Source organism: Lichenostomus cassidix, chromosome 2, assembly GCF_008360975.1.
Source record: "Lichenostomus cassidix isolate B80296 chromosome 2, HeHo_3.0, whole genome shotgun sequence".
NCBI classification, from domain to species: domain Eukaryota; kingdom Metazoa; phylum Chordata; class Aves; order Passeriformes; family Meliphagidae; genus Lichenostomus; species Lichenostomus cassidix.
The window spans coordinates 104,872,191-104,889,673 of record NC_139482.1 but is presented as its reverse complement, the minus strand read 5'-3'; the positions used below and the strand labels follow the sequence as shown (position 1 = coordinate 104,889,673).

Sequence of the window (17,483 nt, the reverse complement as noted above, 5' to 3'; positions counted from 1 at the left end):
GCAAAAGATCTAAATTAAATATCTCTGAAAAATCCTTTGTAATCCAGGTGATGACTGTTGCTGTCCTCTAGAACTCTGGGCAGAGCTGTCACCCAAATTTAGAAATAACAATGCTCATCTCGATCAATAAATGAGACACATATATGCAAACAGATTTCACGCTAAATAAAAAAAGGGGAATATTGGATATTCTAATTTAAACACTGAGGAAAACATGGTGCTATACAATTAACACCAGAATTTAAGAAAGACGCTTAGACTTCCTGGTTTTCACACGTCCAAACTATTAACAGTAGATACATTTAATATTTAACACAGCTTTATTCCAAGTAGATATTACCATAAGAGAAAAGAAATATAAGAAAATCCAGTGCAAAGTAAAAGCACCCTAGAAAATTGTAATTTCTGTTCCCACTGACAGACATTTACCCTTGCAAGAACAACTGATTTCAGTCACTTCAAAGCAGCTACTCACTGACACAAAGTTTAGACAGGAATTGCTGGAATTTCAGCTGTTGGCCTTAAAGAAAAAAAAAGGTAGGAGACTTGTCTGACAGGTGCAAAAATTAATACAAAATGTATTAACACAATATGAAACAAACGTACATTAAATAGTTTTGTTTCCTGGTACGTCAGACTTCCAAACGAACTTTATAAAATTTACATATTCAATTAAACGATTTTTCTATCATTGTGGAAAAAACAGTTCTTTATTTCAAGTTTATATTAACTATAAATATCTACGGACAGGAAAGATACACTTCAGGCTGGCACTCCTTACTGCCCCATCCTTTATGTCTTCTGCTCTTTTCCTTTTGGAGAAAACATTACTGTATAAGGCTGCCGCCTTTTTGGACGTTGACAGGGAGCAAGATCCTCTTTAATGTAGCCTTAAAAGAATAAATTTGAGGTAAGAAATACAATATAAAACCAGGCATAACTTAAGCTTTAATTTGTGTTTACCCTCCAAAAAAAACCTTGTAATTTTTTTGTCCTTTTGGACCAACTGGTTCTGACTTCACATAAAGTTTTGAGATCGCAGGTTGCAATATCATTCATCAAAACACTTCAGCTGCTTCCTAGTAGGTGACTGCACAGTAATGCAATACAGAGAGTTAACAATGAAGAAGGGAAACTATGAATTGTTCCTCTATTCAAAACAAAACTGCTTTTCATTTCTTTCTACTGAGGATTTTATGTAAGAGTAACAAAGTATGCAAGTACTGCTAATTCAGTTGACTATTAAAAATCACTTTTAAAAATGTAAATCTTAGTCATACAGAGGAAACCTCAGGCACATGTGGGTTTAAACAGTACATCCCCCTGTTTTAAGAGCACACAGATTTATTAAAGAGTGGAAAATGCCAAACATGAGCCTATGGATCAAACACACCTCGAAAGCTCTCTGATAAGAAAAGTATATAGAAAATTTCTGTAACATGCTCAACTTAGCTAACACTGACAGGGAACAGACATTTTATGCAAGTCAGTTTCAGCACCTGGCTTTTGTCAATTCCTTACAGTTTATCAGCAACAACATTCACCAAAGTGAGAGTAGCAGATTCTTACTTCATAGTTGGAAAATTCTGTCTATGTAACTCAGTTATTAAAAAAAACCCAAAATAACACAGTCAGATGGTTCAAGACACCAATAAGAAGTAGAAAATACCAATGTTGTACTGCACTACTTTGGAGTGAGCAATTGCTCATTGTGGGAACTCTAGTGTTTTAGTTCTCTTCCTGCACTGCTACAAAATATTTTCTTTTCCAAGGAAAGGTTGATCTGAAGTCTGCCTCTGATATGCTACTGAGGACCATTAACAACTAACAATTCTTACTCCAGCAGAACAAGGAGACAGACAAGAAACTAAATTTTAATGAGGCTGCAAGCCGATTCCAAATGGGTAGCAACAAGTTACATAGTCCATAAAAATCAAGGCTCTCTGTTCTGAAAGATTAAGGATATTGCAACACTATCACACAAAACATGTACATAACACTGGCTACATTTTCCTCTGCCTGACCTGACACTGTTATAAAAACAGATAAAAGCAAAGATTAATGTTTCACAGCTAATGCACAAGTAAAGATACAAGTTACTCAAACAGTTCATACAGGGCTCCTCACCTCAGCATTTCACTGCTCCTGAAGAAATGTACATAGAGTACACTAAAAACTCACCATGTTTTAACATAATTAGTAAAAACTCATTTTTATAGCAGGCTCTATGATTCAGAAAAATTATTTAGGAAAGAACAAACTTCTACGTGAAGAAAAGTTAAAAAAACCCCAAAACCAAACACCACATCCTTTAATTGTCACTAACAAGCAGAGTCTATATATTAAAAACTGTTTAACTACACCTTACCTGCAACATTTCCATTATCACTCAGTATTATGAAGTTCTAAAAACACTGACAAAGGACATCAATATTGCTGCCTGTCTCTCCTCAATAAGTACAATCTCTTGGCCTTTGCCTCTGAAAATCCAATTCTTGCTTAGGTTCAAAGATGTAGGGTTTAAATTTAGTTCTATGAAAATCCCAATTATTTCTGCCTTCTCTATCTAGGCTCTAGGAATATAAGAAAGTCTCCTTATATTCCTTTCTTAGTAGTACAGAACTGCTAAAACCAGACAATATTTATTAAAAATAATGGCTGCTGATAAACAGACCTCAACAGGACTGGGTGAGAAAGGCTGCTCTATGACCTAGAGATAATTTCAAGGGGAAAAAAAAAATCAGCTTTAAAAAGTGCTTTGTAAGATTGTTGGTTTGGGGTTTTTTTTTGCACAAACCTCTTTCCACACAGGTTTGGGTGGAAGGAAATCCAACCTCCCAGAAATTTTCAGGAGTGTTTGGAGGAATGTAGCGAAATCTGTGTCTTGAACAAGAAGCTAGTTTCTTCTCTCTCTCTTCTTCTGGAATGTCTGCATAATACTGAATGTAAGGGGGGAAAAGAAAATCCTAATTAACAAATTCATACGTAAAGAGCAATTGCTTTATACAATTGACACTATCAATCACTGTGTTTATTAACATAGTTATCTAAAAACAATAGTGAAGACAGCCAAGAGTAGAGATTTGTTATCCAAGTGACAAACACCTGGCAATTATCCTAAAAGCTTACTGAATTTACAGACTAAGTATAACTTTATGGCGGCAAATTTGTTAACCTTCTATCTTTTAACATACCACAAGCAATAAGGCTCAGGCATGTGTACAGTTACTTATGTCAACAATTTTACTGACTGATTTTACAAAGCTAAGTAGCACAGGTGTTGAAAGAGACCAGAACTTTTTAATTTATTATTTTTTTTATTATTTATTATTTTAATTATGAATTTATTATTAATTTATTAAGTGCCAGCTTGCCTTTACAAATAAAATACAAAAATGAAAAAACCCACACTCCAAACCCCATGCTACAGAATTATTTCCAGTATCCAAATTTACAGTAGTAACAGCAAATTCAAGTCAAAATGCTTCCCACTTACTTAACCTCAAATTAGAAATAAATAAAGAGCTAGTTTAAGTAGCTGACTGAGACTGGGACTCCAGAAACTATGACTAACATCAACAGTCACAGCCACACAAGAAACCCAACCCTCATGAAAGTGGTAAAACAATTCCACTGAAATAAGTGTTACAATTCAAAAAGGCAAATTGAAATTTATAACTCATTCAATCAGATGCAGAGTGGCCCAGACTGGAGAAATTAGGAAAAGAACAGGATACTTCTGTCAACAGAGATTATTTCATGCCCCCAGCTACTGGCAGGATTTCAGAAAACCTATTTGGAATTGTAAAGCATGCTAATAAATTCCTTTTTCCTGACTAAATCACAGACAAAATATTAAGGCATAAAAATCCTTCTCAAAAAAAATAATGAGATACAAATACTGATGCTCAGATAGAAAAGAGCAATCACAGCTCTGAAGATATCAGTGTCAAAACCGCACAAACTAGTAAAAAAGAAGCCTTTTTTAATTTTGTAATTCTGTACTCTGTGGGAACTGCAGCTGTGCCTGAAACAGGTACATCTCCCCTCCCCAAACCAATTCAGACTTCATGCCATTTTACAAGTGTGCCATCAGAACATATTCTGCTCTCAAAGCTCTTATTAGTACAGAAATCTAATCTAGTAACTCTTGGATCTCCTGGTCAAGAACGTAAGATTCAGTTTGTTATACAATGTTCCCTTAAACTGGAAAAAGCCCATGCCAAGACCAGAACATTAGTGGATATCATTATTAATGGGTATCATCAGTAGCTCAGGGATTGAGTCAGATACAGCAGGGTCACTTATGCAACTGGACTTCAGAGACCCAGGTGCAAAGATGTCTGTGTCACTCAGCTGAAGACCTAGAGACTAATGAAGGAGGAGGAATTGGCAATTGTTATCCAGTACAGCTCAATTTTCACTGACAAAAGTTAAGAACATGGTGTTAAATCAACAAAATTAGCTATAGGAATTCTACAATCTCTATGTAAGCCAAATAATACTGAGTCTTATTTGGGGATAATTAGCAGTGCTCCTTATTTTTGTCCTGTAAATAGCCTGAAATTTTAGAAATTGACCTAGTAAAAGTTTGTAATGTGTTGCATTTTATTAAATTAAAAAATTTATGATTACCAAGGAATAATTATAGATCCAACAATGAAAAATGCAGTTTAGTAGGAACAGAAAATAAGAAAAAAAATCAAGATAAGTATGTTTTAAAATTAAATTAGAATCTTTTCTTCTTTGCCTTGTTTAGAAATCTATTAGGGTTGACAGAAAATGAGAGTTATGTACGTCAGCTAAACAGCAAAAAGAACTCTCAGCTGTTTTCTAGATTGATCTCACTGTCCACAGCATTTTTAATCCACACAAAACATTAGAGCTAGGCTTTTCTGTGCATGAAGGTACAGCAGTCTCATCCTGTCTTCCCTGTAAAATAATTGTTTACAGAACTCTACAATTTGCAGTCTCAGAAAGGGAGCAAACCCTAAAAACATTCTTCCCATTAGCTTAGCAAAAACTTAACTTACAGAACAATTCCTGTAATCTAAGTGCATATAAAAAGATCGGACTGATTCTCCTACTCATCTAAGTGTAGTTACACTTAATAACCACACTAACAAATGTTACTTTTATGAGCTACCAGTAACTTCTGCTGACAGGCTTTCTCTGATAGCATCGCAAGGTCATAAAAAACCAAAGCAAGATTTCTTATCAAAAGTTCTACACTGTAAAGTGAATGAGATGCTCCCAACAGAGCTTTAAGATAAGCACTTATACATGATTTATATCAGCCTGCTGTGGCATATGCAGCAGTTAAATATCTCAGGTCTTCTCAGAGTGACAGTAACCGACCCCATTCACACCACTTGCAGCACACAGCCAGAAACAATTTACTGATTTTTCTCACTCCCTAAATATTTCCTTAGACTTTTCAAACCCATATGGCTAATCAGCAAGCCAAGATTTTTATAAAGAAACATGTATGCTTTATCCAATACTCCCTTCTTCCATAGGCGTTTAATTCAAAGCTAGTTTTATTATTGTGCAATGACACAGCCAAGCATTCCACATGTTCCAAGACATTAATCTTGAATGGTGTAGGCTTAAAAAAAAAAAAAAGCAAACCAAAAGCCAAAACCAACAACAAACCCAAACTTTCCTGACATTTAATGTAGAAACCTACTGTTACAAAACCGGAGCTGTGAATGTTTCCAGACACCACAGTTATCACTCTGACTTGACAGATAGTAAAAAGAACTGGATTTGCAGAAGGAAGATCTGTAGCTTATAGAAACAGGAAATTAAAATGCTTAACACATGGCTCTGGAACCATGAAACAGACTGAAGGTTTTGGGGGATGTTTTGCTTTCTTTCAAACTCTTTAAATCAAACATGTATTTTAAAATGGTATTTATAGTTGACTGTAAAAATTAAATATTTGTATTTAATGAGTTTTACCAAACCTATTTTTTCAGAACATGTTTTCATTAAAAGCATATTCTAATAAATTTCTTCAACTAAGTAAATGGGACTTGACTATAAAGTAAATAGCAGGAGCATCTGGGAAAACTGTTGGTTCTATATATGTGTGGATATTAAGTGAAAAGATTCCAGAAAATCCATCATTGTTCAGTCATTAATTCACACTTCTACTGAGTCATCATTTATTAGATCATAACGTCTATTAATGGCCAAATAAAATATGTTTTTATTACACATGTAATTACTTTAATATTTTATCTCTACACCAAGTAACTGAATGCAATTTAATACCTTGAAAGGGAGGAAAAAATGTGTAATATGAAACCTAAAATTTCATACTCTTTAACCTACTAATTAAGCATTTTTGCAGGCATTTGCACATATATACACATTGTCACCTATGCTGGTGCAATTATCTGAAAAAATTATCCCAGAAAATGAGGGAAAAATCAAACCAAAACCAGATCCATCTATCTATTGGTAGAACATGATATAGAACTTACTTATTCCAGTACTTGTAAAATTCAGTAGACCTTTGGATCTAAAGTTTGGAAACCTGTAATAGTTCTTTGACCAGCTAACGTATTCTTTATTAACAGTAATCTTACTGGAACTAAGATGTAAGAAGCTTCTATCATACAGATACACAAAAAAAAAATCAAACCCAAGACTTTCCATGTTAGGTGCAGTTACTACATTAAAAACAAACAAACCAACCGCAAACTTGGTTATCCAGCTTGGTAAACACTTGCTTCACTGCTACTGTAGGTAATGATGATGATGCAACCAGATTAATAATTAAAAACAATATGTCAGCACTTAGATTCTGTCTGAGTTAGGAGAATGGAAGACTGACCAAATTTTAAAGCACTACTTACTATTTCACATTCCTTACAAGTGTGGCCAAGTAATTTTCTTCTTTCTTCTTTTTTTCTAATAACCTCAATATGAGGAAAATCTAACACAGTATTCTTTCTGAAAAACAAAAATGTTTTCACATTATAGTACTTTTATTTCTTTCACATGACTGAGAATTTCCATTTTTTCCGAACACAATGATGGAGAGTAAAGCTAAAAAGATAAATCTGAAAATGCCTACAAACCCCAAATAATACTGCACTTTATAGCTGAATAGGGTTATTTTTATAAACAGTTTTCAAGTGTAATATGGACTCTTCCATAACCAGAGATGTGTGTCTCATTATTATGGCTTTTCATAGTGTGAAAGTAATTGCTATATAGAAATTATTTGAATAGAGATCTTCCATAGAATATTTACTTTTGTCCAAGACAGAATTGTGCTTGCAATGATTTCCACGAGAGGACTGTATGTTAGGGTTGAAGATCAGGAGATTCTTTTGAACTTAACTGCTCCCAAAACACAAAACAAATTCTCCTCTACAAAGGAATCACATTCTGAGGTAAAATATAAGTTAACTGAAGGGCTTGGTATCGTTATGAAATGAAGATTCAGCCTTCCAATGATGATTAAACTGGAAGGCAACAGAGGAGGCACTAAGAGGTACATTTGTTGAACCCCATTCATTTATTGCCTAGAGCAAAGGGCAAAAATACCAGAGAAGGAAAAGTTTTTATTTGTACAAGCAGCCCATAGGTTCTTGGCTCATAAACTCAGCCATGACCACATGCCTGTAAGAAACCACATGGATTACAAAACACTGCATTCCCTAATATTACAAAAAGCAGAAGAGGCAATCCCTTCTCTTTGGTAAATGTGATAGGCCTCTCAACATGTTTAAATTTTTTCCCCTACCCCAGTATTTATCTAAAGTCTTTTATCTAATTTAGTAAATCTTTACCTGTGCACCTTCAATTGCTGGCCTGTTACACACAAACATGTTTATTTTATGGAGGAACAAGTTTCCTATAGGGAAGATACAAAGAGCCCTAAAATGCTCATACAGAACAAACTAAATTACCTCTCATCACTTTTGAAATAAGGCTCCACAAAAGCTTTCTGCTTGGCTTTATCTTGTTTATCCTCATGTTCTGTAAATAGACGTGCAAAACAAAATATAAGGTTAACAGACTGCCTGGAAAAACTTCTGTAAAATTATTAACTAACTGCTAAGAAATATAATAATGCCATGTACATTCAGTCTGAGACAATAGATTCAAGTAGATTCTGATTGATAGAACCAGCAATCAAAAAGCATTTACTGGAGCAGAAGGAAAACAACAGTGAGAAGAGTTAAAAAGACAAAAACATCAAAGGAAAGGCTGCTTAAAATAGAAAACACTGTAAAATCTTCTTCTCACTATTCGAGGCTCTATTGAAAGGAAGAAAATAACTGTAGCCAAAAACTAGTGTTTCTTTTAAGAGTCACTTTGGTGCTCTGCTGCTATGCCAACTTCCATTACACATTCCACATTTGTGTGGTGATAAATGAACTACCAAAAAGATTTTCATATTGCTTTGGGTTATGTCCTTACAATTAATAAACTTTCCCACAAATTTATGAAAAAAGAACTGGTGGTTAATTTGGCATATCTGTTCCTAAAGAACAGAGTCTCATTTCAAATCAGCTCCTGTAGTTTAAGTAGGTTAATAAAGACAAAACCAAATTATATCCCACTCTTCAGTTTCTTGCTTGCAGCTGTTATTCCCTTATCCTGCTCTTCATCATGAAGAGTTTCTTTTTCATCACATGCAGAAGGACTGTCTTCTGGTAGGCAGGATTCATATTCTTCGTGGCTTGTCTGATCAAACATATCTGTTATTTCTCCTCCTGTTATTAAAAGCACAAAGAACATCTAAATCAGTGTCTCAAGAATTTTAGTAAAGAAATTGTATTTTAACTAAATGTGTATCAGAAGAATTAACATTTACCTCCTGCTCCAGTACCACTTAACAACAGCTATACATTTATTCTTTCTGCATCTCCTCTGTCAATCTTTCAAATGTGGCCAGTGCTCATTTATTTTTCAGATACCTTGGATCCCAACTCTAAAATCTGATTAACTGCTAAATCACTGTGAGGTATCTTTAACCTTAATACTGGAGAGGTGAAATTTTTGTTCTTGTAATTGTAGAGTTATTCAAGCAGAAGGAAATACTTTCTGTAGGTAGGAAATAGTCACTGCCCTGCAGCCATGATTCACCACATACCATACATTAAAAGTGATATAAACACATTTGTATTTATTTAAAACACACTGGTTCTATTTATATGTCATTAAAAATGAAATCAGTCTTCCCACAGAAAGTCTGATGTGATTAAATAGAAAACTTTAAAAGCTGTTCGTTGCACAAGTGATTGTTGCAGGTGAGATCAAACTGTTATGTGGTTAAGTATTTCACCCTTTAAGCACTGTAAAGTGATAGCTACTGGCTCTCTCAGCACAAATCCTATAATTTTTTGATCTATATTAAAAAAAAAAACAACCCAAAAAACTCAAAACCTGCCACCAATTCTACTAGGAAACAGACTGATCTGCGTAACCTATAAAAATATATCACCACTTTTTCCCTGCAAACCATTTTCTACTCTCTAGTCATACAGGGAAAAAATGCCTTTTACTCTTTCCTCTTCCTCCTCCTCAAAAAATAAAACATAAAAACTCCAACCAACCCCCAAAACCCTACCACACCACAAAAAAGCAAACCAAAGGGAAGGGGAAAAAAAATAGTCTTACTTGGACTGCTTTCCTGATTTTGCTCCTGAGTTTTCATTTTTAATAGCACACTGTCACTAACATAGGTATAATCCACATCAACAACTTCCCCTCCAATTCTGGTCTGAGAACCACTCTAGATAAAAAAAGCAAACATGGTAATTGCACCCAGAAGCAACTGGTGTAGTCAGTGTCATTGCTGCATATCTGAAACACTTTCATAGCAGTTACTGGCTTCTTTTTGGACACTGATTTACTTTTTTCCCTGCAGTAATGTCTGCATGATAAAAATGTAAAATTCAGGTAAGAGAATAACATGTTTTGAAATTCAAGTGTGAAGCATTTATCTGGTGGGCAAGAAATGCCTCAGAAAATTCAAGCTAAATTCTAAAATGATAAAAAGTAGCCATGAAATATAAAGAAATTAAAGACTAGTCAAATTAATACATTTTAAGGCAGTCTTCAAGCGAGACAAAAAACACAGACTTCAAGAAAATTCTCAGAAATCCTAATAACCAACTTGCACCCAACTCAAAGAAAGGTAATAGTCATTACTGGCACATTTTCTATTACTTATCATAAAGAGATGGCACTCCTGTGAACATGTTCACAGGAAAAATTATGAGATTTAGAAGGTTTTTTTTTGTCTTAAAAGAAACTCAACACCACCCCCAAAAGTATCACTTTCATACTGAGAATATGTCTGCTGAGTTTATCAAGTCCAACTAAACAGTGGAAATGTTTTAGGATAACTGTAGTGTGAACAAATACCAAATGAGTAGAATTCAGAATTTTTTTAGAAAGTGGGTTTGGTCTGCCCAAAGAATGCTCATGATAGTGCTTTTGCAGGCTTTTTCAACATCATAGAACATATAGACTTGTAATAAAAGTTCACCTTTGTATCAATCACAGTAATGTCCATTTTGTACTGTGAAAGGTCAGCTCCTGGGTCTATGCTCCAATGGAAGTTTTCTAAAGAGGGTTTATCTTTCAGGTCTGTATGCACATAATATGAGAAAAAAAGACAAATAATCAGAATCAAACTCTGCCAGAAGCATCTGATCCCCTGGTCATCCTGTATGTGCCATATGATGGCACACAAGGCAATCTGTTCCATAACCTTCCTGGTCACTTGGGTCAGGCTGACAGGCCTGTAGCTCCCTCGATCCTCTCTCCAGCCCTTTCTTGTAGATGGGTATCACATTTGCTCATGTCCAGTCAACTGGGACCTCCCTGGTTATCCAGGACTGCTGATAAATGATGGAAAGTGGCTCACTGAGCACTTCTGTCTGCTCCCTCAGTACCCTCATGTGGATCCCACCTGGCCCCATAGACTTGTCTGTGTGTAAGTGGCACAGCAGGTCATTGACAATTTCCCCTTGGATTATGGGGGCTTCACTCTGCTCCCTGTTCCAGTCTTCCAGCTCAGGGGACTGGGTACTCTGAGAACAACTCATCTTACTATTAAAGATTTAGGCAAAGACTGCACTAAGTACTTAAGCCTTTTCCTTATCATTTGTCCCTATGTTTCCCCCACGTCCAATAAAGCATAGATATTAGCCCTCGTTTTGCTGCTGATGGATTTATAGAAACATTTTTTATTGTCTTTTATGGCAGTAAACAGATTAAGCTCTAGCTGGGCTTTGGCCATTCTGATTTTCTTCCTGTGTAACCTCACAACATCCTTGTAGCCCTCCTGAGCTGCCTGCCACCTCTTCCAAAGGTCATAAACACTCTTTTTCTATCTATGAATTCCAGCCAATGTTCTCTGTTCAGTCAAGCTGGCCTTCTTTCTCTCTACCTCATCTTTCAGCACATGGGGCAGCTGCTCCTACACCCTTAAGATTTCCTTCTTGAAGAATGTCCTGAGTTCCTGGACTCCTCTGCCTTTCAGGACTGCCTCCCAAGGGACAACTGTCAACTGGTGTCCTAAACAGGCCAAAGCCTGCCCTCCAAAAGTTCAAGGTAGCAGTTCTGCTACCTCCCACTTCTTACTTCTTTGAGAACTGAAAATTCTGTCATTTTGTGACTGGCACACTCAAGATGGCCCCCAACCATCACTTCACCTACCAGTCCTCTGCTCACAAACAACAGGTCCAGGGGCTGCCTTCCCTAGCTGGTTCACTATTGACATTAGATCAATAACAATACAAAAGTCAGGTCTATGAAAAGAGTACAAAAGTGTATGACTGTTGTTCGAAAGATGCCTCTTGTTTATCTCCAAGGGGAATATTTAGATTCCAAGTTACATGGCCATACCAACTACTGACAAGTTTCTCTTGAATTCATAATGCAAATATTTCTAAATAAAGTATGCAGTGTAGCAGCTTGGCTAAGTAATACAGAAGCTTTGATTCTACAATCCTAGTTTTAAAAAAATAGTTTTCCAATGGGGAGCACTTAAGAGGAAAGAAGATACAATTCTAGGAAGAGTAAATGGTAGCCTGTGTTCATTATCACTAAAGGTACAAATTTCTTTACCAGAGCATTAGGAATAATGAAAAATATTAACAAAGTACTTATGCTTGAATACAGTTTTCAGGTATTTGATATACTTTATACTCAATCTTCGTGAGATTTTATTTATTATTACACTGCAATGAATAACAATGCTAAACAAACAAGAAAGAGCAAAATTCCTAGCCTGTTGAGTGTATACCTAAATACCAATGACATATTTATTATACAGTGGCAAAAGTATGCCAGTAAGATACAGACTGTAAATGCTGGGGGTGATTTTGAGAAATCCCAAATAGAATGTGACTGAGTTAGAAGCAGAACAAAGGGAAGGAAGAAAGATAAGAAAAATTCTATTGAACCAGAGCACAGGCTAAGGGGGTAGGGAAGCAGTTAGAAACATTTTCATCAAGTTACCTTGCTCATTTTGCTGTGCTTTACTTTTTGATAGTCTACAAGGGTTTGGCTGAAGTACAGATGCTGGTTCAGACTCTCCATGTCCTGTCCTTGTTTTCTTTCTATTTGGTACATGGCCACTGGCAACCTAACAACATATTGCAATTTTACTATTTCCCAAAACTTAAATTTAATAATTCAAAGGAGAAGAAAAGGTCAGAAAAGCATACCTTCATATCATCAAAAAGTTCCTCTGTCTCTGCAGAACTTGGCAGTGGTGCAAATTTGAAGGGAGGAACTTCTTCTTTCATTTGGATCTGGTTTTTCTTATCAGGGAATGTTTTTGCCAGCATTGCCTCTTGTACATAGGATTCCTCCTGTAAATCTCTGCCAAACAAACAGCTCTCATTGCTGGCATTTTGAATGGATGATGAACCTTCAGGAATGGTCTTCCCTATGTGTGAAAAAATGTCATGCAGAGTCACCTGTTTCAGTCTATTCTTACATGCTTCCTCATTTCCTTGCTTTTTTTCTTGACCACGAACTCCAGAGAAGCGATCAGACAGATCCAAGGGCTTATCAACTGTATGTTCCCCATTCATCTGCTGAACATCACATTGGAAGGGCACAGAGTTCTCTTTGTTGAATGATGTTTTCTCACAGCCAACTGCATGATCATCTTCCGTCTTCTTTCTCTTAGCACACCTGCCTTCTAGCTGCTTCTGGTATATGAGAAGGAAATCACTCTTGATCACCTCATTTTTAGCTGTGTAGGTGTTTCCAACACAGGTCACAGCCTCATTGGTATCCTGTTTCACAACCATTTGTCTGTGGACAGAGGCCTGGCTGATAACTGAGTTGATTTCCGTTCCAAGATTCAGTGGTGCAACAAAAGCAACATCTTCAGATTTTGATCTGCTTTTATGAGATCTGGAACTGGATGGATTGTTGAAGAGGTTTGTTTTGAGATGAGGCTTCAATCCTGAATCTAAAATACAAGGAGCATGACCTGTACTTGAGTTGTTCTTGACACTGCTAGAAGCTCCAAAAACAGGAGAAGCTACCCGAGAATCCCAGTCATCATGTGGTGGAGTGTTATGAGATGGATCTGAAATACTGAATACAATGAGACATGAGAGAGTTTTCTGGTGCACAGAAGATGGAAGGAGAGAAAGCAATATAAAAAAAATGTAAGTTTCCTATTGCTGATCTGCTTTAAAGCTGTGTGAGCTGCTAGTATTAACTGAAAACAGCACAAAAAACAAAAATTAACCTATTATAGGGGTAAGTACTGTTGCACTTAGGGCTGTGAAAGGCAAACAAAACACAGATCTTGTCCTTCAGTTTGGTATATGGTGTGAAATTCTGTTACACATTCAACTGAGAACCAAGGACAGAGTTAAGCCTGCCTAAGTATCTCTTCTATCCAAGGACTCCCTACCTTTCAGTGCAATGAAAAGGAAGAAAGTGAGAATGGTTGCAATAGGAGTCTATTTAGGTTCTTGTATAGATCTTAAAACCACAACAGCAGATTCTCAAAGCTTCTGCAAGTGAAGGAAAAATGTACAAGCTCCTTTCAGGTACTGTTTTTTACCTGTCATCAATAAAACATAGATTCAAGATGACAAATAGGGCCCATAAGAATTTCAGTTTAGACCACAATATCCTGAGGAGAGTAGGAAGGGCAACAGTAAATTGGTTTGACACCTAATCAGACCAGTACGATCCTTTCTGCATTCCAGCTCCAGGGCCACTACCCACAGGGATATGGGCCTCAGAAGATACCTTGTAATAATAAGAAGTTAGGAAAGGAGGGACTGTGTACACAAGAAGCCCAAATCAGAAGTTTGTGAATTAAGTAAAAGTCTACAGTTTTGCATTCAATCAGTTTCTTTGCTTTTAATGTTATTTACTTATAAGAAACCCCTCTGATACAAAATTATTTATTTCCATGTCTATACCTTTAAAGCAAAATGCTGCAAGGTTTGAAATTCTACAAAAACCAGAACTTCCATAAACTTGCTTAAAACAATACTATTATAACTGAGTGGAGACACACCCTAAATCGTTGTCATCATTTCTTGATTCAGAAGCTGGATGTTTTCTTGAGTCTTCAGACTGCATGCTCTCTGAGGCCTGGCTCATAACTGTATTTGTGAGGGGAAGATTCAGTACACTCTGGGACTCCTTGCAAGTGGTGAAGGAAAACAAAGAAAAGAAATGTGAGAAGATATTGGAATTAAAATTAGAAGTATGTTTGGTCGGCACATAAATACTCTAAAGACCCATTCAAATCAAAATATTCAAAACTCTGAAAAATAATAAAAGCTAAGAGAGATGAAATTTTGACCAGCAGCTTTACAGAAGTCTTATGGAAATTGAAAAAAATCATCATTCAAATGCATGGACACAAAAATATTCTGCATAATGTAAATTTCATGGCAGTAAATAATCAAAACATTCAATCAATCTCACCTAAGATACCAATCAGTCTCATTGCCAAGAAATCTTTTCCAGTGTCTTAGGCTTTATTACTGCTCAAAGGGAGTTTGGCAGACCCAAGGATTTAGATCACTAATTAAACTTGAAAATTGTACAGACAGCAGAAACCATGTCCCTACCCTCCTCCTCAACCCCCAGACAGGTCAGTACAATTATCTCTCTTGCTAAAGCAATTCAGTAATGAGTAAGCAAACACAAAACAAAGTGAGCCTACTGAACTCAAAATACTTTTGTGGAATTTTAATGCAAAAGAGAAGAATACTGTTTTTGAAAACAGCTGGCCCAAAAAGCTGGTTACACAGAAATTTGGGAATACTTACAGATTCCTCTTCAACGCTAAGCCCAATGGTTTCTGCAACAACTGCAGCCAAGTTAAAAGATGGCTTTGGAACAGGGTATCCTCCCACTCTTGGTTTATCTTTGTGAGTAAAAAGAAGATCACAATAAGTTACATACACACTATAGTCTCTTGCCTGACTCACAGAGATGGTACAAACACAACTAAAAAAGATCACAAATTAGAACTGGCAATTATGGAAATAGTTTGATCTGTGTCCAATAAAAATCACATCTGGAAGTGGTAAGTGGCAAAGCAGGGCAAAAGAAGGATTTCTGATGAGAGCAAACTGCTGTATCAGCACAGAGAAATATGTGTCCAGTTTGAATACAGCTCTTCAAATAAAAAGTCAATGTAAAAGTTTATTTTCACACTTCCAGTCCAAGGCAGGAGTAGTCTGATAAAAGCATGCAGAAAAGAGATAATGTATATTTATAACAAAATGTTTGTCTTGCATATTTCCTAGGTGACAGTCACCATTATTTTTCATGTGTTTTTATTAGGAAAACAAATAGATGAGTTTCTCTTTTTTGAGGGGTTTAATATTACTCAGTTCATTAAACTAGGGCAAAATAATAAGATTGGAAAGTACAAGAATGGCAACCACCATAACTCTGACTTGCATGAATAACTCCATGCTGATTCTCACAGTCATTAAAGAATTTAAAAAGGTTTGCACTTCATTAGGTTTCTTTGTTAAAGAAAGCTTAAAGAGATGAACCCTCAGTTTTTCAATATTTTTGTCTTATTTTGAATGAAATCAGAACTAAATCTATTAATATACTTACTTGGCACAGGGGACAGTTGTGGATCACAGGTGTCTGCCACTAGTATCTCTTCTCCGTGATGAGTGTTCACTTGTGTGGAAAAGAGTGGAATTTTTCCAAACTCTAGGAGATGTATAAACATTTTCAGAGGGTGAAACTGGGTATCCTGTTGTGATAATTTTGTGTAGGTACAGACAATGACCCTGATCTTAGAAGCACTTGAATGTGAGTTTTACTATGTCAGTAGGTCCAGCAATCTAAGCACATCTGATAATTTGTCACAGTGATATGTCAGAATCAAAAAAAAATCCTAAATATTTCATATTAATCCTTTCTCTCACAAATATGATCTCAGCCAGTCAGCCCTAAAACAATACTAACACAAAATTACAGCACCATCTACACTGACCACATAAAAATACGTATTCAGGCTGTATTTGACCTGTTAATAGGGCAATGAAACTACTGAAGAGTAAATAAATCATCCAAAGCAATAACGTTTTTCATCAGCTAACGTAATAAAAAAGTGAAAAACCTGTGATCTGAATTATGAGCAACATATGCCATGTAGCCCTTTCTACCTTGACAACCAGCAGCTTTTCACAGCCATTAACTATGATAGGTATTTACACCATTTCTAACATATTATACTTCAAATTTTTTAGTACCTTCATTTTTTTATTCAGAAAATGGAGAGCGATAGGTATGTTTAGAAAGAAGAAACTATTCACAGCACTAAAAATTTCAAATGCAAAATAAAGGGCGTGAATAACTAGCCCACTCTTTTCATCCTACAGTTATTGTATTTTTATTTTTGGAAAGAGACTTTTAGTCAATACTTATATTTAGATGTATCCATATATTATTTAAAATACCTTTTTTTTTAATGCCACAAGATAAATTAACTCGGCTTATGATAATTCCGGTGTATCAATAAAATACAAAGGTTCCTTACTCCACAAAAATACTTTTTGTAGTTAAAATATATTAGAATTATTTCTATGGCATTACAGAAAGAAGTCTGGAAATGAAACGCACACAATACTTCTGAACTTAAGACACAAAACAAATACAAACAGTGTAGAATACAGAAAAAGAGAGATCATGTAGGTATCTACCAGTTTCAGTAAATTTAGTTGCAGAATAATTTCAGAGTGTGGCAAAACATTTGTTTTCATTCTCCACTAGGTGGTGACATTGCTGCATGCACAAGTCAAACCTGAACAGATGCTTTTTCAGCCAATTTGCACTTAGAGAAGAAATATAGGCTGGAGAACTGTTACATTTGCATATGCATATGAATCAAAAGTAGAAGATTGAGATAAATTCTGAGCATATCACTGATGTAACAGTTACTACTAAAGACATTTTTCCCATGACTCACACATTATCACATAAAA

At 35.7% G+C, this 17,483-nt stretch overlaps 1 protein-coding gene across 4 annotated transcripts in view; it reads right to left on the bottom strand.

The window, feature by feature from the left end:
• Nucleotides 1-301: 301 nt before the first annotated feature.
• Nucleotides 302-17,483, bottom strand: part of RBBP8 (RB binding protein 8, endonuclease) — a 41,342-nt gene continuing 24,160 nt past the window's right edge. For all 4 annotated transcript variants that reach the window (XM_085052687.1, XM_085052689.1, XM_085052688.1 and 1 more), the window contains 12 exons: nt 16,105-16,206; nt 15,300-15,397; nt 14,537-14,664; nt 12,708-13,593; nt 12,499-12,625; nt 10,520-10,620; nt 9,646-9,760; nt 8,586-8,738; nt 7,929-7,998; nt 6,867-6,963; nt 2,798-2,939; nt 302-890 (listed from right to left, as the gene is read on the bottom strand). In XM_085052687.1, coding sequence (XP_084908813.1) covers nt 793-890; nt 2,798-2,939; nt 6,867-6,963; nt 7,929-7,998; nt 8,586-8,738; nt 9,646-9,760; nt 10,520-10,620; nt 12,499-12,625; nt 12,708-13,593; nt 14,537-14,664; nt 15,300-15,397; nt 16,105-16,206 — 2,117 coding nt within the window. In that variant the 3' untranslated portion in view covers nt 302-792. The remainder of the gene's footprint in view (nt 891-2,797; nt 2,940-6,866; nt 6,964-7,928; nt 7,999-8,585; nt 8,739-9,645; nt 9,761-10,519; nt 10,621-12,498; nt 12,626-12,707; nt 13,594-14,536; nt 14,665-15,299; nt 15,398-16,104; nt 16,207-17,483) is intronic.